General features: G+C 69.0%; 6 protein-coding genes across 6 annotated transcripts; 3 read left to right on the plus strand and 3 right to left on the minus strand.

The window, feature by feature from the left end:
* The first annotated feature begins 137 nt into the window (after positions 1 to 137).
* FA09DRAFT_332951 (hypothetical protein) lies at positions 138 to 2,702 on the plus strand. Its single transcript, XM_025743656.1, has 8 exons — positions 138 to 823; positions 928 to 1,154; positions 1,214 to 1,223; positions 1,276 to 1,523; positions 1,581 to 1,662; positions 1,713 to 1,858; positions 1,913 to 2,516; positions 2,572 to 2,702. The coding sequence occupies exons 1-8, from the start codon at positions 316 to 318 to the stop codon at positions 2,628 to 2,630; spliced, it is 1,884 nt and encodes a 627-aa protein (XP_025594762.1). The 5' UTR covers positions 138 to 315; the 3' UTR covers positions 2,631 to 2,702.
* FA09DRAFT_332952 (N-terminal nucleophile aminohydrolase) lies at positions 2,634 to 4,748 on the minus strand. Its single transcript, XM_025743657.1, has 14 exons — positions 4,576 to 4,748; positions 4,404 to 4,519; positions 4,251 to 4,337; positions 4,138 to 4,196; positions 4,039 to 4,085; positions 3,949 to 3,979; positions 3,648 to 3,891; positions 3,502 to 3,591; positions 3,334 to 3,451; positions 3,267 to 3,277; positions 3,158 to 3,211; positions 3,083 to 3,099; positions 3,008 to 3,027; positions 2,634 to 2,952 (listed from the first exon to the last, which is right to left on the minus strand). The coding sequence occupies exons 1-14, from the start codon at positions 4,589 to 4,591 to the stop codon at positions 2,696 to 2,698; spliced, it is 1,167 nt and encodes a 388-aa protein (XP_025594763.1). The 5' UTR covers positions 4,592 to 4,748; the 3' UTR covers positions 2,634 to 2,695.
* A 2,698-nt stretch (positions 4,749 to 7,446) lies between these two features.
* Positions 7,447 to 9,846, minus strand: FA09DRAFT_363688 (putative PGM2-phosphoglucomutase). The gene is made up of 9 exons (XM_025745617.1): positions 9,764 to 9,846; positions 9,326 to 9,612; positions 9,145 to 9,272; positions 8,533 to 9,091; positions 8,364 to 8,480; positions 8,023 to 8,308; positions 7,828 to 7,969; positions 7,708 to 7,771; positions 7,447 to 7,651 (listed from the first exon to the last, which is right to left on the minus strand). Exons 1-9 carry the CDS (start codon positions 9,832 to 9,834, stop codon positions 7,641 to 7,643), a joined length of 1,665 nt encoding a protein of 554 aa, XP_025594764.1. The 5' UTR covers positions 9,835 to 9,846; the 3' UTR covers positions 7,447 to 7,640.
* Positions 9,847 to 10,281: 435 nt separating this feature from the next.
* On the plus strand, positions 10,282 to 13,106 carry FA09DRAFT_363689 (Poly(A) polymerase). Its single transcript, XM_025745618.1, has 9 exons — positions 10,282 to 10,622; positions 10,719 to 10,847; positions 10,901 to 11,196; positions 11,253 to 11,554; positions 11,614 to 12,196; positions 12,247 to 12,370; positions 12,420 to 12,498; positions 12,576 to 12,652; positions 12,771 to 13,106. The coding sequence occupies exons 1-9, from the start codon at positions 10,438 to 10,440 to the stop codon at positions 12,925 to 12,927; spliced, it is 1,932 nt and encodes a 643-aa protein (XP_025594765.1). The 5' UTR covers positions 10,282 to 10,437; the 3' UTR covers positions 12,928 to 13,106.
* A 255-nt stretch (positions 13,107 to 13,361) lies between these two features.
* On the minus strand, positions 13,362 to 15,897 carry FA09DRAFT_342008 (hypothetical protein; the record flags this gene model as incomplete). Its single annotated transcript, XM_025744518.1, has 5 exons — positions 13,362 to 13,373; positions 13,439 to 13,480; positions 13,594 to 14,955; positions 15,008 to 15,656; positions 15,710 to 15,897. 5 exons carry the CDS (start codon positions 15,895 to 15,897, stop codon positions 13,362 to 13,364), a joined length of 2,253 nt encoding a protein of 750 aa, XP_025594766.1.
* A 258-nt stretch (positions 15,898 to 16,155) lies between these two features.
* FA09DRAFT_332954 (ARM repeat-containing protein) lies at positions 16,156 to 20,416 on the plus strand. The gene is made up of 9 exons (XM_025743658.1): positions 16,156 to 16,485; positions 16,593 to 16,889; positions 16,939 to 17,181; positions 17,235 to 17,362; positions 17,415 to 18,078; positions 18,131 to 18,196; positions 18,248 to 19,741; positions 19,793 to 19,946; positions 20,008 to 20,416. The coding sequence occupies exons 1-9, from the start codon at positions 16,165 to 16,167 to the stop codon at positions 20,064 to 20,066; spliced, it is 3,426 nt and encodes a 1,141-aa protein (XP_025594767.1). The 5' UTR covers positions 16,156 to 16,164; the 3' UTR covers positions 20,067 to 20,416.
* Positions 20,417 to 21,769: the final 1,353 nt, after the last annotated feature.

A 21,769-nucleotide genomic window follows, 5' to 3' on the forward strand; every position in this document is an offset into this window, starting at 1 on the left:
GATGCCAGCACCGATTGCGCCGCATTGCGCACGTCCCTCGCGCTCGCTGCTGGCGCCTGTTGATCTTCGTGCGTTGGGCTTCTCACTCCTCACAGCCATCCACCTCACCACCTGCTCACTGCGTCACCGCCAGGCCAGGCCTGTCCGCTCCTCGCCGCATACGTCGCTGCGCCTCGCTGCATGCCCGCCGGCGTGCGCCTGCTCCTGCCTCGCCCTCCGTAGCGCGACCGCGGCGCAGCCGACCCGTCCCGTGCTGGCGGCGGCCCAGCCTCGCGCCTGACGTCTGCGTCTGACGCCCACCCGCACCGCGCCAGCATGGCAGCGTCGGGCTCGCGCAGCGTGCGCTTCGCCGAGGACGTCGACGCGGCCAGTGCGCCGCTCTTCTCGCTCGAGTCGCCCGGCTCCAGCCCGCGCCCGTCGTACGAGCAGCCGCGGCCGCCGCCGGGCGCCGCGGCGTCGGGCAGCACGCCGCCGCGCCTGCCGCTGGCGCACGGCCTGCGCTCGACGATGTCGTCGCGCGAGGCGCAGTTCGACGCTGACTCGGACGAGCTCTCGGACTCGGACGCCGCGGCGGCGGATCTCGGCGCCAGCCCTGGGCGGGCCGCGCCCAGCAGCGGCGGCATGCGCACCGGCATCCCGCTCATCGACCGCATCCCTGTGCCTGTGCGCGCGCGCCAGAGCATGGACGGCCTCAGCGACGGCCTCGAGGGCATCCGCAACCAGATCCAGGACATCGAGCTGCCCGACTGGCTCAAAAAGGGCGCCGGCGTCTGGGACGCCACGGTCAACATGGCCAACAGCATCCTCGGCGCAGGTGTTGTGGGTGAGTGCGGGCAGGCAGGCGGAATGCGGCAGCAGCGAGGCGGCGGCCTTTGCTGGAGTGCTAGCCGGACGGGCGCGAACTCGTCGCTGACGACACGCCGGCAGGTCTGCCGTATTCTCTGCGGACGTCTGGCTTCGTTGCCGGGCTTGGCCTGCTCGTCGGGCTTGCCATGCTGACGGACTGGACGATCCGGCTCATCGTGCTGAATGCGAAGCTCAGCGGACGCACGACGTACATCGACATCATGAGCCACTGCTTCGGCGGCAACGGCAAGGCCGCCGTGTCGATCTTCCAGTTCGCATTCGCGTTCGGCGGCATGTGTGCCTTTTGTGTGAGTCTAGACGCCGGGCGCACGACTTGCCCCTCGCTGACACGAGTGTCTCCGCCCAGGTGGTCATTGGTGAGCTGCATCCGTCTGCAGATCTGAGCGACAGCTGCTGACCCTCGTGCAGGCGACACGATTCCAAACGTGCTGCGCTGGCTCTTCCCGTCGCTCGTCGGGTCCTTTCTCAGCTCGCGCGGCTTCATCATCACGCTGTGCACCCTCTGCATCTCATACCCGCTCTCGCTGTACCGCGACATCGAGAGCCTGAGCAAGGCGAGCGCCATTGCGCTGTTCAGCATGGTGCTCATCATCGTCGCCGTCATTGTGCGCGGCCCGGCCATGCCCCTGGAGCTGCGCGGCGACCCGTCGGAGCGCGTGAGTAGCGCCAGCAGGCGCACGTACAATCGAGCGCTCATTGCTGTGCTGGAACAGTTCACCTTCATCCATCCGTCGGGCATCGTGCGGTCCATCGCGGTCATCTCCTTTGCCTTTGTCTGCCACCACAATTCGCTGCGTAAGTGCGCGCCGCCGAGCCGCTCGCCAGCCTGCTCACCCCCGCGGCAGTCATCTATGGCTCGCTGAAGGAGCCGTCGATGGACAAGTTCAAGCGCGTGACGAATTACTCGACCGCCATCGCTGCGGTCTCGGCCATCTCGATGTCCGTCGCCGGCTACTGGTCCTTCACCGACAAGACGCTCGGCAACATTCTGGTGCGTGCCAGCGCGCCATTGCACCCTGCCACGATCTGACGCCGCCTGCCGCAGAACAATTTCCCCGAGGACGACACGATGGTGAACCTGGCGCGCTTCCTCTTCGGCGTCAACATGTTCACCACGTTCCCGCTCGAGGCGTTCGTCGCGCGCGAGGTCATCGAGGAGTACTTCTTCGCCGGCGAGTTTGACCAGACGCGGCATCTCATCTTCACCACCTCGCTCGTGCTCTCGAGTCTGATCGTCAGTCTCTCGACGTGCGACCTCGGCATCGTGCTGGAGCTCACGGGCGGCCTGAGCGCCACAGCGCTGGCCTTCATCTTCCCGTCGATCTGCTTCCTCAAGCTGGCGTCGGACAGCAGTGCCAGCGCCGGCGCGGAGCGCAATGTGCCAGAGCTGACGAGCGCGAGCTCGCGGTCCCGCCGTGTCGGCCGTGGCAGCGAGGACGCCGACGACGAGTCCGATGCGGACCTCAGCGACCTCGAGGGCGAGGCGGGCGGCGGCGGCGACTTCTCCGTCGACGACGTCGAGCTGCCGCTGCGGCCGGGCGCGTCGGTGCGGCAGCGGGCGCCGGGCGGCAAGAGCAAGTGGTGGATGAGCACCAAGCCGCTGGCAGTCGCGACGGCCATCTTCGGCTGTGTGGTGCTCGTCATCAGTGGTGAGTGCGCAGCAGCCTTAGCAGGCCGGCTCGTGTCTGACGCGCGCCTCCGCAGTCGCACAGGCGCTGGGCGACGCCGCAAGCGGGCGCTCGGGCGCCGTGCACCAGTGCTAGACATAGACGGCCCTCGCAGCCGAGGCGCCCCTCACGATCTCGGAGCAATCGCATAGCTTGCTTATTTACGCAGCAGCACCACGCCGTGCGGGCGCAGCGCCCTGCATCTGCGCATACACCGACGCAAGGCTGGGCGTGAGGGGCGTCGCAGGGGGTATGAAGCGGCGTGCGGGCACCGGCGCCACCACGGCAGTCTCGCGGCCGGGTATGGGCAGCGCGGCCGCATCGGCGTCGCGCGGTGCGGCGCCGGGAGCGGCGGAGAGCGGCACGTTCGGCGCGAAGCCGGTCTTGAGCGCAAAGGCGGGCGAGCGCATCTGCGAGTCTGCGAGGGCGGACATTAGCATCGCAGAGCGCGCAAGGAGCAGAGCAGCTCTCACCTGCATGCTCCACGTAGAATCTGCAGACCAGAGACATGTCAGCAAACGCAACGCAGCCGAACCGCCCCTACGCACTCGTCGCGAATCGGATACTGCGGCAAGAGCGTCAGCCGTCAGAGCGCTGCGAGCGAAGGGCCTGGATTTGCTCACCTGCAGCACGTTCATGCGCGGCGTGACGCAGACGAGTGTGTTCGTTGCGATTTCCTGGCAGCCGGTCAGCAGCGGCGCGGCGAGGCGCGGTCTCAAGAGCCCGTCTCACCATCCAGTCGGCTGTGGGGGAATGACGTGGTCAGTTTGTGACTTGCAGCAGCAGCCGGTAGACGCACCCTTCTCGAAGGTCAGCGGCTCGCTGGCCACGACGACGATCTTCTCGCGCTTGTCCGCCTTGACCATGCGGTACGCGCCTGGCGCGTGCTCGTAGAACGACGTGCCGGAGGAGAAGTACTGGGCGAGCGGGTCAGTGTGCGACAGCTTGCGGCGCAGAGCGGACGCACCAGACTGGCTGCCTCGTCTGTGCGGCTCGACACGTAGCGCGTGCACACGACGGACTCGCCGTCGGTGACGCAGAAGTTCATCAAGCTCGGCTGTGGCGGACTCCGTCAGCCAGGTGTCAGTGCTGCTGGCCCTGTGCGCTGCGCACCTCCTCAACGCCCGCCTGCTTGGCCCAGCCATTGAAGTCCTGGATCGTGGCCAGCATGGCAGACTGCATTTCCCGGTAGTCCAGCGGCGCCTGCGAGGACGGGTCCTTGAGGTGCGAGAGAAAGACGGCAAAGGCGAACTCCGAGTCGGTGTGCCCCTGCGGATACAGGAAGAGCTCCTCTGGCAGTGCGGCCAGCAGGCGCCGCTTGATGCGAGGGAAGCCGGAGATCTGGCCGTTGTGCATCCTGAGCGGCAAAGGTGAGACAGGGCTGCGAGCGCCGAGGAGCAGCGGCGCTACGCACCACATCAGACGTCCGTACCGCCACGGATGGCCTGAGCGGGAGCGACTTGCGTCAGCGACAGGGCGACCGCGCAGGACTGGCGGCGCTCACAGTTCGTCTCGCTCAGTGCGCCGGCAGTGGATGCGCGCACATGTGCGCTGCAGACCGGGCGTCAGCCGAGCGCTAGGTCAGACGCCTCGCTGCTCTCACAAGACAAGAGGGCTCTTGATCTTCTCTGCCAGGCGCTGCAGATTCTGATTGTTCCATGCCTGTCACACGAGCGAGTCAGCAGCCGTGCTGCGCAGTGCCGCAGTGGCGCTCACGGGCGTGACGCTGGTGAAGATGCACGGCGCATTGCCGAGCTCGGCATCGGCTCGCGCGTCGTACCAGCCAACGCCGAAGCCGTCGCCCTGCAGAGGCGCACGCCATCGTCAGCAGCTGGCTGGCGGCTGCGGCACCCACGGCGGCCGGCTCACGTTGACGGAGCGCGTGGCGTCGAGGCGCAGGCGTGCGTCGAAGGCCTGGTTGATGATGCTGTGTGCCGGGCGCGTGACGAGGTGCGAGAGCTGGATCGCATCGACGCCCTTGTACACTGCAGCGCGGCGCTCAGTCGGAAAGGTACGCGGCGCCGGCGCTCGCCGTGCTCACCGAGGAGACGACACATGCTGGCGCCCCTGTGTTGGGGTCAGAAGGCAGGACGGCGGCAACCACGTTGCGCCAAGCACGGCAGCTGGTGCGGCAGGCAGCGCTGCGTGCCCTGGCGTGCGCTTGACGGCGTGTTGTGTCCTGCTTGGTGGGCCCTGCCTGTGGTGCTCTCTGCTGTGCGCGCTTGTGTTGTGGGTGTTGAGCGTGAAGCGGCACGGCGCCGTATCTTGATCTTCAGCCCGCCGCACGCCGGCGGCCCGCCGCTGCTCCACTCCGCCGCTCGCGCCTCGCCGCGGCCCAAGCACGCCAGCCGCACGCCAGCCGCCCCCGCCAGCGACTCCCCGCGCGCGGTTCCCACGCGTGCGCCGCCATGCCCCTGAGCGCCGAGCCCTGGGCCGCACCTGCAACGGCAGCACTGCGGCGTCTCTCTGAATCAGCAGGCGGCGCCCAGCATCAGGGACGCTGCACAACGGCCCGGAAGCAGCTGCGCTTGAGCATGCACCGCCGCGTGCCGGCGTCTCGGGGCGTATCGCAGCGGCACCGCCAACGGCTCGGCCTCTTGCCGCCGCACGTCCGTTGCAGCCTCGCCATGTCCTCCGTCGCCTCGGCCGCTCGCGGCTGGAAGGCTCATGAACCTCTCGCTGCGTGCGGCGTCTTGTGTGGCCCGATGCGGCAGGCGCAGCGTGCAGCGCAGCCATCCAGCGTCCCGAGCCCTGCACCCTCTCGCGTGTGAGCGCAACGTCGTGCACACGGCGCGGGCGCGCCATAAAGGCGGGCTTCGCAAGGCCCTCGACACAGGCCTCACTCTTCCGTCTCTGCCCGGCCCTGCATGCCTGGCTCGTCTCTCCGCGACCGCGTCTCCTCGCTTGCGCACCAGCACCTCACCACGGCCGGGCGCTTCTCGGCGCGCCTCTCGGCGCTCGCGCTGCCAGCGCCGGCGGCGGCGGCGCAGGTGGCGGCGCTGCTGCTCCTCGCCCACCGCCTCGAGGAGGCCGTGCGTGACGCCGCCCAGCAGCTGCGCCGGGACCGCCTCCAGCAGCCGCCGCCGGCGTACTCGCACCGCCAGGCCGCCGGCGAGGCGCACGCCGGCGCGCCGCTGGCCGAGGAGGACGGCGAGCTGGCGTGGCGTGCCTTTGTGCACCGCGCAACGTGCCGCCGCGAGCTGTGGGAGGCCAAGGTGCTGCCGCGCCGCAGCGTGCTCGGCGCCGCCGACATTCTGCCGCCCGTCGATGTGCTCGTCGTCTGGGCCGCCGACTGCGCCGAGGGCGGGCCCAGCGGCCGCCCCGACGACTGGCGCGCCACGGCTTTTCCGCTCGACGGCGCTGTGAGTCGCGAGCCCGCAGGCGCGAGCGCTTCGCTGACACCCGCGTCCAGTCGCTCTTTGAGCCTGTCACGCTCCAGCTGCTCGACGCAGACAGCGATGCGCCGGAGCTCTGGGAGCGCCTGACGCGCACGCCGTGGCAGGCGCCGCTGCTTGAGCACGGCAGCGTGGCGCGCTACAACGCGCTGGCTGCCGGTGTGCGCCTCGCCTGCCCGTCCGTGAGCTGCTCCGCCGTGCCGCAGCAGGTGTCGTTCCTGCCGGCGCAGGCACCGAGCGAGCGAGCCGAGACCAGAGCCCTGTGCCAGCCGGGCTGGGAGCGCCAGTGCGCCTGCGGCACGCGCATCTGCCGCGACACGCTCGCCGGCCGCCTGCTCGCCGCACACCTCCACGCCTGGTGCGAGGGCGCTGCGTTCCAGTTCACGTGAGCCATGACCATGGCGCATCAGCATTGCGGCACTGACTGCCGCCGCCACAGCGGGCTGTCCGAGTGCGAAGACAGCGGCGCGCCGCTCTCCGACACGCTGCGCACCGCCATCGCCTCGTCGCTGCTCTCCGCCCTGTTCAGCACCTGCCTCTCGCCCGCGCGCAAGGCCGCCAACGGCGCAGCAATCCACGACGCACTGCGCGAGCTGGACCCCGACGACGAGCACATGTCTCTGCTGCCGCTCTCGGGCGGCAGCATCAACTCGCTCTCCGCCGCAATGTCGGCTGCCGCGGCCTCGACCTTCTCCACGACGCCGTTCGAGCTCGGAGAGGCGCACGGCTGGCGGCTCGGCGACATGTGCGAGTGGATCGAGGAGCATGCCGTCAAGGCGCACCCCAAGGTGCTGCAGAGCGTCGGGCGCCCGGGCACGCAGGAGCACAGCATGGCCGACGTGCGCGGCGGCGGCCAGAGTGCCGGCGGCCTCAACTACAGCTTCTTCTGCGAGGCCGAGGAGGGCAACCAGATGATGACGGCGATGAGCGCGCGCGAGGTCGAGGAGCACATCCGCCGCGCCGTGCGGCGCATCCTACGCCCCTACAAGCGCCTCGCAAAGCACGGCGCGCCGGCACTGGCCGGCGGCATGCTGCTGCTGCCCACCGAGGCGATGCGCGGCCTAGGCGACTTTGCCCTCGCGCTCGGCAGCTGGGCCAGCGCACACGTCGTGGCGCACCGCCGAGGCGACGTGGGCAGCGAGTGCGCCAGCTTTGCGGCACAGGCAGCGCGCGACTATCGCGTCGTGCTCGAGGCCATCGGAGCGCGGACGCGAAGCCGCAGGCGCGACCGCCTCGACCGCGACGAGATCGAGGAGGAGCTGCTGGAGGCAGGCGCCGGAGCGCGCCTCGCCTGGATTGTAAGCTCTGCAGCGCTGCGGCGACTGCTGCCACGGCTGACACGCGCATCTGCAGGCGCACATGCTCACCGCAGGGGCCGCCGGCATCGCCGCAGACTATCTCTCGCTGTACGGCGCGACACCCACGCACTCCTGGACCGCCGTCTCGGCGCCGCACGCCGCCGCCCGCGGCAGCCATCTCTCGTGCAGCTCGATGGAGCGGCCCGAGGGCAAAGGCTTCTCCTCGCGCATGCGCAGCCTTCTCCCGCGCGCGTGATGCGCGTGTCCTTCCGAGCTCGCTTCTTCCTCTCATAGATGGTGCGATGCTGCTGTAGCAGCCGCAGCGCACAGACCCGATAAGGTGCTTCGATCTGATGTAATTGATGTTCTCGTGACGCTGGGCTGAGACGTGGCCGCAAGGCGGGCCAGGGAATCTAGGTGATGACTGTAGACGGCGGATCAGTCCATGCCTACTACCGACGGCACAGCGCGACAGCTTACCCGTCGGCTTCGAGCGGCCGGTGTACTTCTCGAGCTCGGAGAGCTTGAGCGCCTCGTCGATGAGCTGTAGCGCGGGCGCATCAGTGCCGCGTCAGAGCATGAACCTCCGGCGACACCCACTGGCTTCAGGCCGACCTGCGCGTCGGCCGCGTACTCGGACGGGTCCTGCGAGTACTTCTCGACGTACAGGCGGATGGTGGCGCCGGCAGAGCCCGTGCCCGAGAGGCGGAAGATGATGCGCGAGCCGTCCGTGAACGTGATCCTGCGTGGCGGCGCGATCAGCGTGGGCACGGCACGCGGCGTCAGGCTGCTCACATGTGGCCCTGGTGCAGCGACACGCTGCCGTCGACGGGGTCGGTGTAGCTGAACTCGTCGCCCTTGGCCACCTCGAAGCTGCCCAGCTTGGTGCCCGCAAAGGACGGGTCGGCAAACTTCTGGGCAAGCGCGTCCATGAGCGCCTGCGCGCCGGCGCTCTCGACCTCCTCGTAGTCGTAGCGCGAGAAGAAGTTGCGTCCGTACTTCTGGTAGTGCGCCTGCAGCACGTCCTGCACCGAGGTGCCCGGCTTCTCCTTGTTGGCCATGGCCATGATTGAGAGCCACGCTGCGGCGACGCACGCATGAGCGATGCGCTGCTGTCTCGTCTCGCCGAGACTCACCGACCACGGCCCAGAGACCGTCCTTCTCCCGGATGTGGTCCGAGCCCGTGCCGAAGCTCTCCTCGCCGCAGATGGAGAGCTTGCCGGCGTCCATGAGGTTGCCGAAGAACTTCCAGCCTGGCGTGCCGTCAGACGGGCGTGCTCGCAGAGCAGCACAGCGGGCACTCACCGGTGGGCACCTCAAAGAAGGGCAGGTTGTGCGCCTTGGCGACGCGGTCGAGCGCGCCGCTGGTGGGCATCGAGCGCGCCAGGCCCTTGACGCCGCCCTTCTGGAAGTACGGGATGGCCTTCTCCGCCCAGTCGGCGATGATGGCCACGCTGTCGCTCGGGTTCACAAAGGCGCCCTTGCCGATGATCATGTTGCGGTCGCCGTCGCCGTCGCTCGCGGCGCCGAAGCTCAGGCCCTCCTTCTCCACGGCGTCGACGACCGACTTGGCGTACGTCAGGTTCGGGTCCGGGTGGCCGCCGTTGAACGTCGGCGACGGCACGCAGTTCTGGATCGACGACTCGGGCAGGCCGAACGTGTCGACGAAGAGCGCGCGGCCGTACGGGCCGGTGACGCCGTGCAGCGCGTCGAAGCGCACCGTGAAGTCGCCCTGCTGCAGGAACTCCTTGATGAGCGGGAAGGAGAAGATCTCGCCGAGATACGCCAGGTAGTCGGCCACCGAGTCGACGACGGCGATCTCCATGGCGCCAAACTTGGTCTCGCCGATCTTGGAGACGTCGACCTGCGGAGGGTGCGTGAGAGAGCGGCGAGTGCGGCGCTGCCACGGCCACTCACATCCTCGCCCTCGACGATCCTGTACTCGGAGATCGTCTTGGTCTTCTCATAGATGGCGTTGGTCACATTCTCGCCGGCCGGCTGGCCCGACGAGAGGTTGGCCTTGATGCCAAAGTCGGCGTCGGGGCCTGCAGGAGCAGCGTGAGCAGGGGCGTGCGGCGCCGCGCGAGGCACCACGCACCGCCCGGGTTGTGGCTGGCGGTGAGGAGGATGCCGCCCTTTGTCTTGTGCAGGCGGATCAGGTGGCTCACCGCCGGCGTCGAGAGGATGCCGTGCTGCCCGACGATGAGGCGCGCGACGCCGTTGCCGGCGCACACGCGGATGATGCGCTGGATGGCGGGCACGCTGAAGTAGCGCCCGTCGCCGCCGACGACGAGCGCGGCGCCCTGCACGCCGCCAGGGAACGAGTCGAGCGTGGCCTGGATGAAGTTCTCGGTGTAGTGCGGCGACTTTTCGAACACGGCCGTGCTGCGGCGAGTCAGCGCGTGCCGAGCGTGCAGCGCAGGGTGAGGCGCCGCAGTGGCCGGCAGCGGCCAGCACGGCGCAGGCAGAGCAGGCCTGCGCCGCTGGAGGCAGCGCCCAGCGCACCGAGCCGCCGCCGCACCGCGTGCCCACTCACCGCTTGCGCAGGCCGCTGGTGCCCGGCTTCTGGCCGTCGAAGGGCTTGGTGGGGACGGTGGTGACGGACATGGCGGTGTAAGGGGGGTGTGGGTGTGGGGAAGCAAGGCGCGCAGAGTGCCGCCGAGGGCGCACTTTGCGTGGCTCATGCGCGCGCGCCGCCCCAACTGGCCGCGCACACAGGCGCCGTGCCTGTGCCCGCCGGCGAACTCCGCGCGTGTCGCCACCGCATTCGACTTCTTCCAGCGCGCTCGGCACCGAGCGCACCGCCGAGCGGGCAGCGAGTGGCGGCGACTGCGAGCCGCTTGCACCTCACAGCAGCAGCAGCACCACGAGGCTGCAGTTGGACAACGAGTGTGAGGTGGGCGCTGGAGGGTGAGGCGGGCGTGGACGCTCGGGGCGCGGCGCACGGGCCGGGCGCGGCGCACGAGAACATTCGCGCGTGGCGCCCCTCGCCGGCATCGCCTCCTCGTCCAGCCGCCGCCCTCCTCGAGGCTGTGGGGATCCGAGCGTGCATCTCGACCACCGCACCCCATTCGCAGCTGCCGCCTCTCTCCTGCACCACAGGCGCACCGACGTGCCACACCGCCTCGCTGTCCTCTCGCAACCCGCCGCTGCCGCCTGCCTGCTGCGCGTGCTGCCTGCTGTCCGCGCCCTTCACGCGCCGGCCCGAGCATGTCGCTCGCTGCCGCCGCCGCTGCCGACGCTGGGCCCAGCGGCGGGGCGCCGCGTGCCTTTGGCATCACGCCGCCCGTGTCGACGAACGCGCCGACGCCGCGCGAGCTCGAGATTACAAAGACGCTCATCGACGAGCTGCACACGCAGGGCTGCTACGAGAGCAAGGAGGAGGGCAAGCTGCGGTGAGTCGCCGGCCGGGCCCGGGCCACAGGCGGTGCTGCGGCATGGCACTGCCTGGCATGGCTTGCCGTGCGGCGCTGACGACTTACGCCTGCCAGCGAGGTCGTGCTCGGCAAGATCTCGCGCATGGTCAAGGACTTTGTCTACCGCGCCAGCATCGCGCGCGGCTTCAGCGACGCCTCGGCACAGGCCGCCGGCGGCAAGGTCTTTGCCTTTGGCTCGTACCGGTGCGTCGCGCGCCTTGCACCCGCCGCCGCCGCCGCGCTGACGCCGCACGCAGCCTCGGCGTGCACGGCCCCGGCGCAGACGTGGACACGCTCTGTGTCGTGCCGAAGCACGTGCAGCGCGAGGACTTCTTCGGCATCTTCGAGACGATGCTGCGTGCGCGCGAGGAGGTCACCGAGGTGGCCTCGGTGCCCGAGGCCTTTGTGCCCGTCATCAAGGTCAAGTTCCAGGGCATCAGCATTGACTTTCTCTTTGGACGCCTGGCGCTGGCGCGCATTGAGGACAACCTCACGCTGCAGGACTCGAACCTGCTCAAGAACCTGGACGAGCGCGACGTGCGCAGTCTCGGCGGTGAGCTTGCCTTGCTGCACTAGCCGCTCGCAGCCGGCTCACGCAGCGCCGTGCAGGCTCGCGCGTAACCGACGAGATCCTGCGCCTCGTGCCCAACGTGCAGGTGTTCCGCGACGCGCTGCGCTGCATCAAGCTGTGGGCGCAGCGGCGCGCCATCTACTCGAACGTCATGGGCTTCCTCGGCGGCGTGGCGTGGGCGATGCTGGTGGCGCGCGTCTGCCAGCTCTACCCCAACGCCGCCGCGGGCACCATCGTCTCGCGCTTTTTCATCATCATGTACCAGTGGAAGTGGCCGCAGCCGGTGCTGCTCAAGCACATCGAGGAGGGCCCGCTGCCCGTGCGCGTGTGGAACCCCAAGGTGAGGACGCCGCGTCGCGTGCCGCGCACTGCGACCCTGCTCATCGCCCGCCTCGCCAGCTGTACCCGGCCGACCGGCAGCACCGCATGCCGATCATCACGCCTGCGTATCCGTCCATGTGCAGCACGCACAACGTCACCTCCTCCACGCAGCAGATCATGACGGCCGAGCTGAAGCGGGCCGCCGAGGTCGTCGACCGCGTCATCCTCGGCAAGGAGACGTGGACGGAGCTGTTTGCGCCGCACGACGTCTTTACGACGTACCGCTACTACCTGCAGGTCGTGGCCTCGTCGGGCTCGGCGGACCTGCAGCTCAAATGGCAGGGTACGGTGGAGAGCCGCGTGCGCCAGCTGGTGATGAAGCTGGAGCTGGTGCCGACCCTGACATGTGCGCACCCGTACACCAAGGGCTTCGACCAGGTCAGCCACTGCCTTGATGATGCCGAGGTCCGGCTCGTCGCCACGGGCGACATTCCGAAGGAGGTCGCCGAGCGCACAAAGCGCGAAGACCTGCCGGCCGAGACGGCCACCGATGAGCTGCAGCGCAAGGACGAGCAGGCGAAAAAAGAAGAGGCCCGCGGCGAGGGCCGAACGATCTGGACGACGACGTTCTACATCGGCCTCAAGGTTGAGGCTCGCGACAGTGAGTCCACGCCTCGCCGCCCTCTGGCACCTCTGCTCAACCACCCGCAGCCAACTCGACGGCGCGGCGGCGTCTCGACATCTCATACCCGACCAACGAGTTCACGCAGAAGGTCAAGCAGTGGGAGCAGTACGACGAGACGCAGATGGGCATCAGCGTGCGGCACATCAAGTGGTGCGTGCGGTGCCTGCCGTCAGCGGCCTTGAGGCTGACGCACCAGCAGCACGGAGCTGCCCGACTACGTCTTTGGCGACCGCCCGCGTCCGGTCTCGAAGGGCCTTAAGCGCGACAAGAGCGGCAAGGTGCGCGGCCCCGCGCCACTTCATGCCTAGTGCTCACCTCGAGATGCCTTTCCTTGCTCACTGTCCTGCTCTTGCAGGCCAAGGCGCGCGGCAGCGCGGTGCCTGCCGGAACAGACGCCGGCGAAGGCGAGCAGCCCTCTGCCAAGAAGCGACGGTCCGTATGCAGCTCCGGACTCCTCGCGCGGCGACAGCAAGAAGCCGAGCCTCCGCCACTGCGCTTCTCGTGCAAGCGCCTGTCTGCACTCACCCTGACCCTCTTCTCCCCGCTGCAGCGCCTCAAGCGGCTCAGTGCAACCGCAGGCCAACGGAGATGCGGCGCATGCCACGCCAGAGGCGGCAAATGGCACGCACGCGTCGGCAGTGATGCCTGCCGGCGGCGAAGGCGATGCCATCAAGGCATTGGTCGCCGGCACAGCGCTGGCGCAGTGAGGCTCGCGCAAGGTAAGCCCATCATGACCTCCCGTCCCTGTCCCGGCCCGTGCATCACCCGTCTCGACGTGGCCGCTGGGCGCGCCAGGCTCGTCCTCGACGCGCTCGCACATCATCACCCTGCCTTCGCTGTACCACCATCCACACGCTGCGTGCCTCAATTCATCTCAGTCACTGTGTCCGGCAGCGGCGAAGCACGAGCAGATCGCTTGAGACGGGGCTGCGACCAAACGGTCATGTCATTAGCGCCAGGCAGGCTGGCTGAGAGGGTCGTGTGCCGAGTACATCGTGAAGAGGGTAAGGAGGGAAACGTCGTGCCCACCATGGTGCCGCGCACCAGGCGCGCAGATGCAGCAGAGCAGGAGACATCCCCGGGCCGCAGGCCGAGTGCGACCGTGCGGTGCGGCGGCGCCGGCGAGCGTGCTGTGGCGTGCTCAGAACTCGCCCTGCGCAGGACGAAGTCAGCGATCGAGGAGGCGCGGCAGATACGGCGCCCCGCGGCGAGACTCACAAAGTACGACTTCATGCGGCCCTGGTTTTGGAAGTCAGGACGCTGTGTCAGAGGCGCGGGTGTGAGGCACGGCACGGCACGGAACGGCGGACTCTCGAGCCGCCCAAGCGGCACCCTGACAACCGCCCGCACGCTGCAGCAACGGCGCCACTCACCTTGTACGGCGCGGCCTTGCGCATGTCGTTGGTGACGCCCTGGAACTTGGGGCGCTGCTTGCTCGCCTGGAATTTCTCCTTGTTCTTGCGGTCGAGGAAGGCCTCGTCGCTCTCGCCCTTCATCTGCTTGAGCGCGCCCGTCGTCGGATCTCTGCCGTTGTCGCCGCTGGGCCGCGCGGCGAGGCCGGGGTTGGCGAGCGCCCAGTTCTCCGCCGCGGCGAGGCGCTGCGCGTGCGCCGAGAGGCGCGCCTTGTATCCCTCTGCCGTCTCGCCCTCTTCGCGCTCGGGGATCCTGTTGTGCTCCTGCGCCGCGGCCTGCGCCTTGAACGCCTCGTCGGGCTTGGTGCGCACCACGTGCTCGCCCTCGGGCGTGCGGAAGGTGTGCTGCGTCTCGACGCGCGCCTCGTACGCCGCGCCGCCGTCCTGCGCGTGCGAGTCGTAGGCCATCTGCGGCGCCGTGGGCGAGTCCTTCTGCGGGATCTGCGCGTCGTACGGCGACGTGTACGTCTCGCCGCGCAGCAGCGCGTCGGCCTTGCGCCGCTCGTCCTGCTCGCGCGTCGGCATGCCCTCGGCCTTGCGCTCGCGCCGCTCCTCCTCGGCCTCGATCTTGCCGTGGTGCGCAAAGTGCTCGATGTCCTCCTTGTGGTTGTACGACTCGTCGGTCTGCGTCTCGGGCGTGTTGTGGAAGACCTCCTCGTGGTGCACAAAGTACTCGGACTCCTCGTCGTAGTGGTGACCCAGGATGCCCTTGCCGTACTCCTCGAACAGCGGCAGGCCGTCGGCGCCGGCGTTGACAAACTCGGCCTTGGTGATGAGCGCGTCGCCGTTGGCGTCGATGCGCTTCAGCACCTCCTTGACGATGCGGTCGGCCTTGGCGTCGTGCACCTCGTACGTCGGCGAGTGCTTGACGGACGTCGAGTGGTGCACGCCGTAGATGGCCTCGATCTCGGCGCGGTCCAGCACGCCGTCGCGGTTGAGGTCGTGCAGCGAGTGGAAGGCGCCGAGGTCAAAGGCGCCGATGTGGTGCTCCGAGGCCATGTGCCGCTGGATGTAGCTCTCCTTGCCCTTGGCGTGCGGCGCCTCGCCGGCCACGCTTGCCGGCTCCTCCTCGCCGTGCGCCGCGACGCTGCCCATCGAGAGGCTCGAGAAGAGCAGCACGGCGACGAGCAGCAGCGGCATTGACGCCTGGCTCACGTGGCCGGCGCGCGCCGCGGGCGCAGACGTGCCCGCCGCGCCGCCCGCGCCGCCGGCCTTCTTCTCGGCAGCGATCTTGCGCGCCTCCTCGTGCACGTCCTTGACCGTCTTGTTGGCGCTCGTGTAGAGGCTGTGGATGCGCGGGTGGTTCGCCACGGCCGAGTAGTACTGGCAGCGGGCCGTCAGCGATGCGCTCGCCGGCAGCGTGCGCGGCACTCACCTCGCTCAGCTTGGCCCACGCAAAGTCGGTGCGGCTCTTGACGTCGGGGCGGTTGAGAATCTCACCGGCCTTGGCCTGCATCGGCGTGAGAATCTCGCCGGCCTTGGCCTGCACCGTCTTGCTGAGGCCCTCGACGGCCTGCTGCGCGTGCTCGGACGCCGTCTGGGGCGCCGCGGCGGCGCCGGGCACCGTCGTTGTCGTCCTGGGCCCGACCTCGGCGGGCGAGTCGCCGGGCACGGGCGCGGCGCTGGCCTTCTTCTCCGACGCCGAGAGCGTCGCGGCGGCGCCCTGCGGCGTGTGCTCCGTCTGCTGCGTCATGGCCGCCGGCTGCGGCGGCGGCGGCGGCGGCGCGTGGCGCGTGATCTGCGCGCCGAGCGAGTGGTCGAGCGAGGCGAGGTAGGCCTTGAACTTGGCGCTGAGGCCGTGCTGCTGGTCGAGCGCGAGGGCGCGCGCGGCGACGTCGTCGGAGAGGGCGTAGCCGGCGGCGAGCAGCTCGGCGACGCGCGCCGCCGCCGGCTTGTCCTCCTGCGCCACGGGTGCGCCGGCCGCGGCCGCCGGCTCGGGCGCGGCGGCGGCGCGCTCGCTGGCGGCGGCCGCGCCGGGCAGCGTGATGGTGAGCGCGGCGCCGTCGACGACGCCGCCGCTGAGCCTGTGGCGGGCGTGAGTGAGTGTGCGCGGGGGCGTGCGGCGGCGCACACGCACATGACGGCACTGCTGGCGGCGCTGGGCCGCTTGAAGGTGACGGTCGCGGCGCGCGGCTGCGCGGCGTCGTGCAGCTCGACGGCGTCGACCTCGCCGACAAAGGCAAAGTAGTCGGACAGGCTGGCGGCGCTCGACGCGGCGGCGACGCCGGCGACGTGCACGCTGCGGCCGTCTGCGCTGGCGGACATGGTGTGTGGGTGTGGGAGGTGGTGGTGCGGAGGCAAGGGCTGGCTTGGGCGTGTCGGGCAACACGTTGGCGCGCACGAGCCGCATGCGTCTGCCGGGCGTGGGAAAGGGCGTGCTTGTATTGCGGCAATACAGCAGCTGGCGGAGCACTACAACAGCCTGGCACAGCCCGAGGTGTGGCTTTGGCCTGGAGTGGGCTTCGTTCGCTTCCTGCTCCACCCTCGCCCCTCGCCGTCCCGCTGCCATCCTCGCCCGCGCGCCATGCAGCCATGAGCGCCGCACCCTCTGCGCCCGCTGCGGCCCGCCTCGAGCGCGAGCGCCGCCGCCATGCGCTGCGCGCCGCCAACGCTGCCCTCTGGAGCGCCGGCGCCGGCGCGCGTGAGGCGCCCGCCGCCGCCGACGCCGGCCTCAAGAAGAACACGGCCTACATCAAGCGCCTGCGCGCCGGCGTCGGCGCCGAGGCGCGCGACGCGCTGCTGCGCGACATGCCCGGCCTGCGCCTCGAGAAGTACGTCGAGGAGCTCGTCGGCGCGCTGCCCGAGGGCCTGGCGCGCTGCGCCAAGGAGAAGGACGTCGCGGCCGCCGGCGAGGTGCGTGCGCGGCGGGTGGAAGGCGAGCCGGGCGAGCTCTGAGCTTCGGCGGTGGCGGTCGCGCACCTCTGTGAGCCTCACCAGTGCTGAACGCCGCACGCCCGCAGATCCTCTCCGCATTCCATGCCCGCTTCGCGCCGGCCGACTTTGCGCTGCCGCTCTCGGCGCTCTTCGCTGCCCAGCTCGCGCCGCCGAACCGCACGGCGCTCGCTGCGCTGCCAGCCGAGGCGCGCGAGCGCGACGAAGCGGCGCGGGTCGTGCGCCAGAAGACGCTGCTGCGCGTCGCGGCCGAGGGAGCGGTCATCGAGCTGCTGCGCGGCGAGGTCTCGCGCAAGGAGGCAAAGGAGGCGGCCGAGGACAAGGAGGCCGGCGCCGAGTGGCTGTACGGCATCCTGCGCGAGCTCGTGAGTGCGGCGCGGCCGCTGCCGGTCGTCTTGCTCATGTCTCTTGCAGCTGGCGTCGGATAGGGAGCACGCAAACGTGCCGCTGCTCATCGCGCTGCTCAAGGGGCTCGGGCCCACGCTGCTCGGCACAGCCAGCGCGGCAAAGGGCATGGCGGACTCGGCGGCAGAGACCAGCATCGCTGCTGCGCCGGGTCCACCCGCTCTGCTGAGCAGCGAGATGCAGGCGCGCTTCCAGAAGCTCTGCGAGACGTACTTTTCGACGCTGGCGAAGCGCATTGTCAAGGACTACACGGTGCGTGTGGCGGAGCCGGCCTGCGCGACGCTTTCTCATCCACTCGTCTCCAGCGACTGCAAGATCAGGACAAGCGCAACCACGAGGCCTACATTCGCTCGGGCGAGATCTTCGAGGACCGGCAGCAGAGCTACGAGCGCATGACGAAGACGTTTGAGCGCATGCACGAGCTCGGCAAGAGGTGGGTCAGGCGTGCGACTGGGTGGCGATTGCGGCTGACCGACGCGATGCAGCCTCTCGGACCTGATCGGCGTAGCCCTGCCCACGCTGTCCGAGTCCAAGGCCCGCGGCATCGGCCTGAACGTCAATCTCGACTCGCGCTCTGCGCTGCCGGACGCGCGCGGCGACGAGGAGTTTGCGTCGGGCAAGAGCCCGTGGGAGGACGAAGACACGCGGCGCTTCTACGAGGATGTCGTGGACCTCGGCGAGATGGTGCCGAGCAGCCTGCTCGGCGGCGCCGTGCCAGTGCAGGACGCATGGGGCAACGAGGAAGGGGAGAAGGGACCCGAAGGCGAGAAGGGCTCCAACGGCAGCAAGCCGACGAGCCCGGCACTCAGCGCCAAGGCACTGCCCACGTCGCCCGAGCTCGGCACGGACGAGGAGCCTAAGGAGGCCACAGCTCTCAGTGCCGCACCCGCAGACGAGGCACTCTCGTCGGGGCCCGCGGCGCAGCTCGGCGCCCTGCTCGCGCGCCTGCCCGAGATGACGAACCGCACGATGATCGACTCGGCGGCCGTCGAGTTTGCCTTTCTGAACTCCAAGGCGGCGCGCAAGCGTCTCGTCAAGCACCTCGGCGCCGTGTCGCGCAACCGCAGCGACCTGCTGCCGTACTATGCCCGCCTGACTGCTGCGATCAACCGCTACTGCCCGGATGTTGGAGCAGGCGTCGTCGCCATCGTGAGCAGCCTGCTGGGGTATGTTCTGGGCCGCTGCTGACCTGCTCGCCCAGCTCGAGGAGGAGTTCCGCTACTTGCAGCGCAAGCGCAACGTTGACCTCGCCGAGACGCGGGGCAAGGTGCGTGTGCTGTCCTCGCGCAGCCCAGCTCAGCACTAACCCTTTCGGCAGAACATGCGCTTCATTGCCGAGCTCACCAAGTTCCGCGTGATGCCCATGTACGCCATCTTCCACTGCTTCAAGGTCTGCCTCGACGACTTTGCAGGCCCCAACGTCGAGAACCTGGCCACGCTGCTCGAGGCGTGCGGACGCTTCCTGCTGCGCACGAGCGAGACGTCAGAGCGCATGCGCAGCATGCTCGAGATGCTGCGTCGCAAGCGCGCCGCGCAGAACCTCGACCACCGGCAGGTGATGCTGCTCGACAATGCCTACTACCAGTGCAACCCGCCGGAGCGCGACGCCGTCGCCAGCAAGGTCCGCACGCCGCTCGAGCTCTACATCCGCCATCTGATCTACGACGTGCTCAGCAAGCGCACGCTCGAGCGCGTGCTCAAGCAGCTGCGCAAGCTCGACTGGCACGACGCAGACGTCGTGCAGTGGCTGCGCGAGGCCTTTACGCGGCCGTGGCGCATCAAGTTCTCCAACGTGCACCTGCTCGCCATCCTCACGCACGACCTGCAGACGTACCACCCGGACTTTTCCGTCGCCGTCGTGGACGCGACGTGCGAGCAGGTCCGCGCCGGCATGGAGGCCAACATCTTCAAGCTCAACCAGCGCCGCGTCGCCACGATTGCGTACCTCGGCGAGCTGTACAACTACCGCCTCGTCAGCTCGTCGGTCATCTTCGACCAGCTCTGGTCGCTGACGACGTTTGGCCACGCCGGCGGCTGCCCGCTGCCGGGCCAGGTCTCGCGGCTCGACGCGCCCGACGACTACTTCCGCCTGCGTCTGATCTGCACGCTGCTCGACACGTGTGGCCAGTGCTTCGACCGCGGCGCGCTGCGGCGCCGCCTCGACGACTTTCTCGTCTGGCTGAACCTCTACGTGCTATCCAAGGAGCAGCCGCTGCCGATGGACTCGGACTTCATGCTGCTCGACACGCTCGAGGCGCTGCGCCCGAGCTTTGTGCTGGTGCGCAGCGTGGAGCAGGCCGCGCGCGCAGTCGACGACATGGTTGCCGCGCAGCGTGCCGCGCATCCCGAGCCCGAGGCGGACGTGCTGCACGATGAGATGGACGACGACGAGAGCGATGCGACGCACAGCGCAGACGATGGGCTGCCTCGTGTTGGCGACGACGAAGAGGGAGACGGCTCGTCGTCGGAGGACGAAGACGACGCAGACGAGCCCGCGGCCGAGCTCGAGCAGGAGGCCGACATGGGCCGCCACATTGCGCACGACGGTGGCGACGAGGCCGAGGCCGAGGCCGAGGACGACTTTGCGCGCGAGCTCGCCAAGATGCTCGCCGAGAGCGCCGGTCCTGCAGCCGGCAGCGGTGGCCCAGCGGCGGCGACGGCGCGGGCGCAGCAAAAGGGCCTCTTCGACGCCGGCCTGCCCTTCATTCGACGGGGGCAGCAGCAGCCACCGCCGCAGGAAGCGGCCGCCCCCGACGCGCCGCCGTCGCACATGCGCTTCTCGCTCCTCTCGCGCAAGGGCAACAAGCAGCAGGTGAGACTCGCTGCTCGCGGCGCCGGACGATCCGCTGACGCCCCTCTCCAGACCCACGACGTGCAGGTCCCGCTCGACGCGGCCATTGCCATCAACACGCTCAGCAAGCAGCAGCGCGAGGCCGCCGAGCGGCAGCAGCTCAAGAAGCTCGTGCTCTCGTACGAGGGCCGCGAGGAGGTGCGCGAGGACGCCGCGAAGCGCAAGTGTGAGTGTCTACATGCGTCGCTCATGCGTTAACTGCGGCGGCCCGTTGACCCCCTGCGCAGCGCTCGAGCAGAGTCTCAAGGCGCGCGGCATCAAGCTCACCTACGCGGACAAGGGCTGACCACGCGTCAGGGCTTATTACGCTGGCGGCCCATGCGTCAACCACGGCCCATGCGTCAACCACGGCCCATGCGGCAATTGCGGCGGCCCGCTGACGCCATGCGCAGCGCTCACGGCGCCCGGCATCGAGCTCACACACACGTAGACCAGACCGCCAAGGGCTACGACGGCGTCGGCAGTCTGCTCTTTCTCTCGCGAGGGCTCGGCCGCGCAGCACGCTGTCCACTGGCGCAATCGTTCGCCGACAGCGCCGCCGCCCGGCACCTCGTCCGCGTCGCGGCGAAGACGGCGCACACCGGCGTGCTCATCATCGCGCCGACTCGCTGCGTAATGAATCTATGCGCCCGCCTCCTTCCTGCTGGACAGATGCGTAGCGGCGTGCTCGCGATGCGGACAGGCTGCACACCAAGAGGAGGGAGGGGTGCCAGCAAAGGGCCGCCACCAGCAGTTCTGCTGAGCTGGCACAGGCGCATCGAGCAGAGTCGGAGTGATACGTCGAGCGAGACGTGCTTCGGCGTGCGTGCGTGCTGAGCGGGCGCAGCACTGCGAGTGGCACCAGCGGGAGAGGAGCAGTTTGGTGGAGAGTGCCGGCGTAGAGGAGAAGAGAAGGCGTACGCTGCGCAGCGCCAAAAGCTCGCCGTGCCAGACTCTGAGCTGCCGGCGAGGGCAGAGGAGCGGCAGCGGCAAGCAGCGCAGCGGCAGGGGCAACAGCGGCAGGGGCAGGCGTCGCTCGGCGGCGAGAAGGCGAGATGGCGGCGGCGCAAGTCCCTCGCCTCCCCGTCGCATCCGCAGCGGCAGCGAGGGCCGCGCGACACCGGACGTGCCATTCATTGCATGTAATGAGTTGTCGCGCGGGCGGCCGGGCACACAGCAGAGCGTGGGGCGGGTTGGCTCCCCGAGGCCAGCAGCAGCGTGACATGAAGAGCCCGACAGCGTGCACTCGCTTGTCAACTCGGCACTGGCTGCATGGCAGCAGGACGCGCGAATTCAGGCGATGCCGGGTGTTGCGTGGCTTGTGCGCGGGAGTGGGCAAGCGTGGCGGTTGGGGTGAGTGCTCTTGCCGCGCCTTGCTGCTTTTAACCCCTAACCCTAGCTGTACTCCTTTGCCACGCACTTCACAGCTCAACCTGCACACACCCAATGGCAGCATGCCTGCGCAGCTGCAGCCAGCAAGCTCTGCAGCAGTTGCGGCAGCATTGACCAACGCGTGCACACCGCTCTGCAGCGCACCAAGCAAGTCACTGCAGCAGTGAGTTGCGGCCACAGAGTGCACAGCAGCAGCTCACACTTGCACAGATCATGGCTGTCAGCATGATGCAGAAGAACGAGCTTAGCATTTTCAGCTGCACGCTTGACAAGGTCTGCAAGTCTTCCACACACTGGCGGCTTGGCACAACAAGGCCTAGGGACAATGCCTACTGCAAGTCCAAGTGGGACCTCCACGCTGCAATTGCTTGGCCGCTGGCGCCCTTGCTCTGCAGGAAAGTGAATAGTAAGGAGCGGCAGCACCTTGCTCTCTTACTGGCTCTCTGGCTTGCTCTCTTGCTCCTTGCTCTCTTGTCTACTCTTTGCCCTTGCTTGCTCTTGCCATGCTGCTGCCCCTGCTTTGGGGTTAGGGTTAGGGTTAGGGTTAGGGTTAGGGTTAGGGTTAGGGTTAGGGTTAGGGTTAGGGTTAGGGTTAGGGTTAGGGTTAGGGTTAGGGTT

This window comes from Tilletiopsis washingtonensis (assembly GCF_003144115.1).
Source record: "Tilletiopsis washingtonensis strain MCA 4186 unplaced genomic scaffold FA09scaffold_31, whole genome shotgun sequence".
Classification (NCBI taxonomy): Eukaryota; Fungi; Basidiomycota; class Exobasidiomycetes; order Entylomatales; genus Tilletiopsis; species Tilletiopsis washingtonensis.

Excerpts from the sequence above, each read along its gene's own strand:
- FA09DRAFT_332951 (XM_025743656.1), top strand. The coding sequence starts at position 316 with ATGGCAGCGTCGGGCTCGCGCAGCGTGCGCTTCGCCGAGGACGTCGAC. Across the intron at positions 824-927 it reads CCTCGGCGCAGGTGTTGTGG|GTCTGCCGTATTCTCTGCGG; the intron begins GTGAGTGCGGGC and ends ACACGCCGGCAG. Across the intron at positions 1,524-1,580 it reads GCGGCGACCCGTCGGAGCGC|TTCACCTTCATCCATCCGTC; the intron begins GTGAGTAGCGCC and ends GTGCTGGAACAG.
- FA09DRAFT_332952 (XM_025743657.1), bottom strand. Across the intron at positions 4,086-4,137 it reads ATCAAGAGCCCTCTTGTCTT|CGCACATGTGCGCGCATCCA; the intron begins GTGAGAGCAGCG and ends CCCGGTCTGCAG. Across the intron at positions 3,592-3,647 it reads AGCAGGCGGGCGTTGAGGAG|CCGAGCTTGATGAACTTCTG; the intron begins GTGCGCAGCGCA and ends AGTCCGCCACAG.
- FA09DRAFT_363688 (XM_025745617.1), bottom strand. The coding sequence starts at position 9,834 with ATGTCCGTCACCACCGTCCCCACCAAGCCCTTCGACGGCCAGAAGCCG. Across the intron at positions 9,092-9,144 it reads GGATCGTCGAGGGCGAGGAT|GTCGACGTCTCCAAGATCGG; the intron begins GTGAGTGGCCGT and ends CACCCTCCGCAG. Across the intron at positions 8,309-8,363 it reads CGGTCTCTGGGCCGTGGTCG|CGTGGCTCTCAATCATGGCC; the intron begins GTGAGTCTCGGC and ends GCGTCGCCGCAG.
- FA09DRAFT_363689 (XM_025745618.1), top strand. The coding sequence starts at position 10,438 with ATGTCGCTCGCTGCCGCCGCCGCTGCCGACGCTGGGCCCAGCGGCGGG. Across the intron at positions 10,848-10,900 it reads TTTGCCTTTGGCTCGTACCG|CCTCGGCGTGCACGGCCCCG; the intron begins GTGCGTCGCGCG and ends CGCCGCACGCAG. Across the intron at positions 11,555-11,613 it reads TGCGCGTGTGGAACCCCAAG|CTGTACCCGGCCGACCGGCA; the intron begins GTGAGGACGCCG and ends CCGCCTCGCCAG.
- FA09DRAFT_332954 (XM_025743658.1), top strand. The coding sequence starts at position 16,165 with ATGAGCGCCGCACCCTCTGCGCCCGCTGCGGCCCGCCTCGAGCGCGAG. Across the intron at positions 16,890-16,938 it reads ACGGCATCCTGCGCGAGCTC|CTGGCGTCGGATAGGGAGCA; the intron begins GTGAGTGCGGCG and ends TGTCTCTTGCAG. Across the intron at positions 18,079-18,130 it reads GAGCAGGCGTCGTCGCCATC|CTCGAGGAGGAGTTCCGCTA; the intron begins GTGAGCAGCCTG and ends CTGCTCGCCCAG.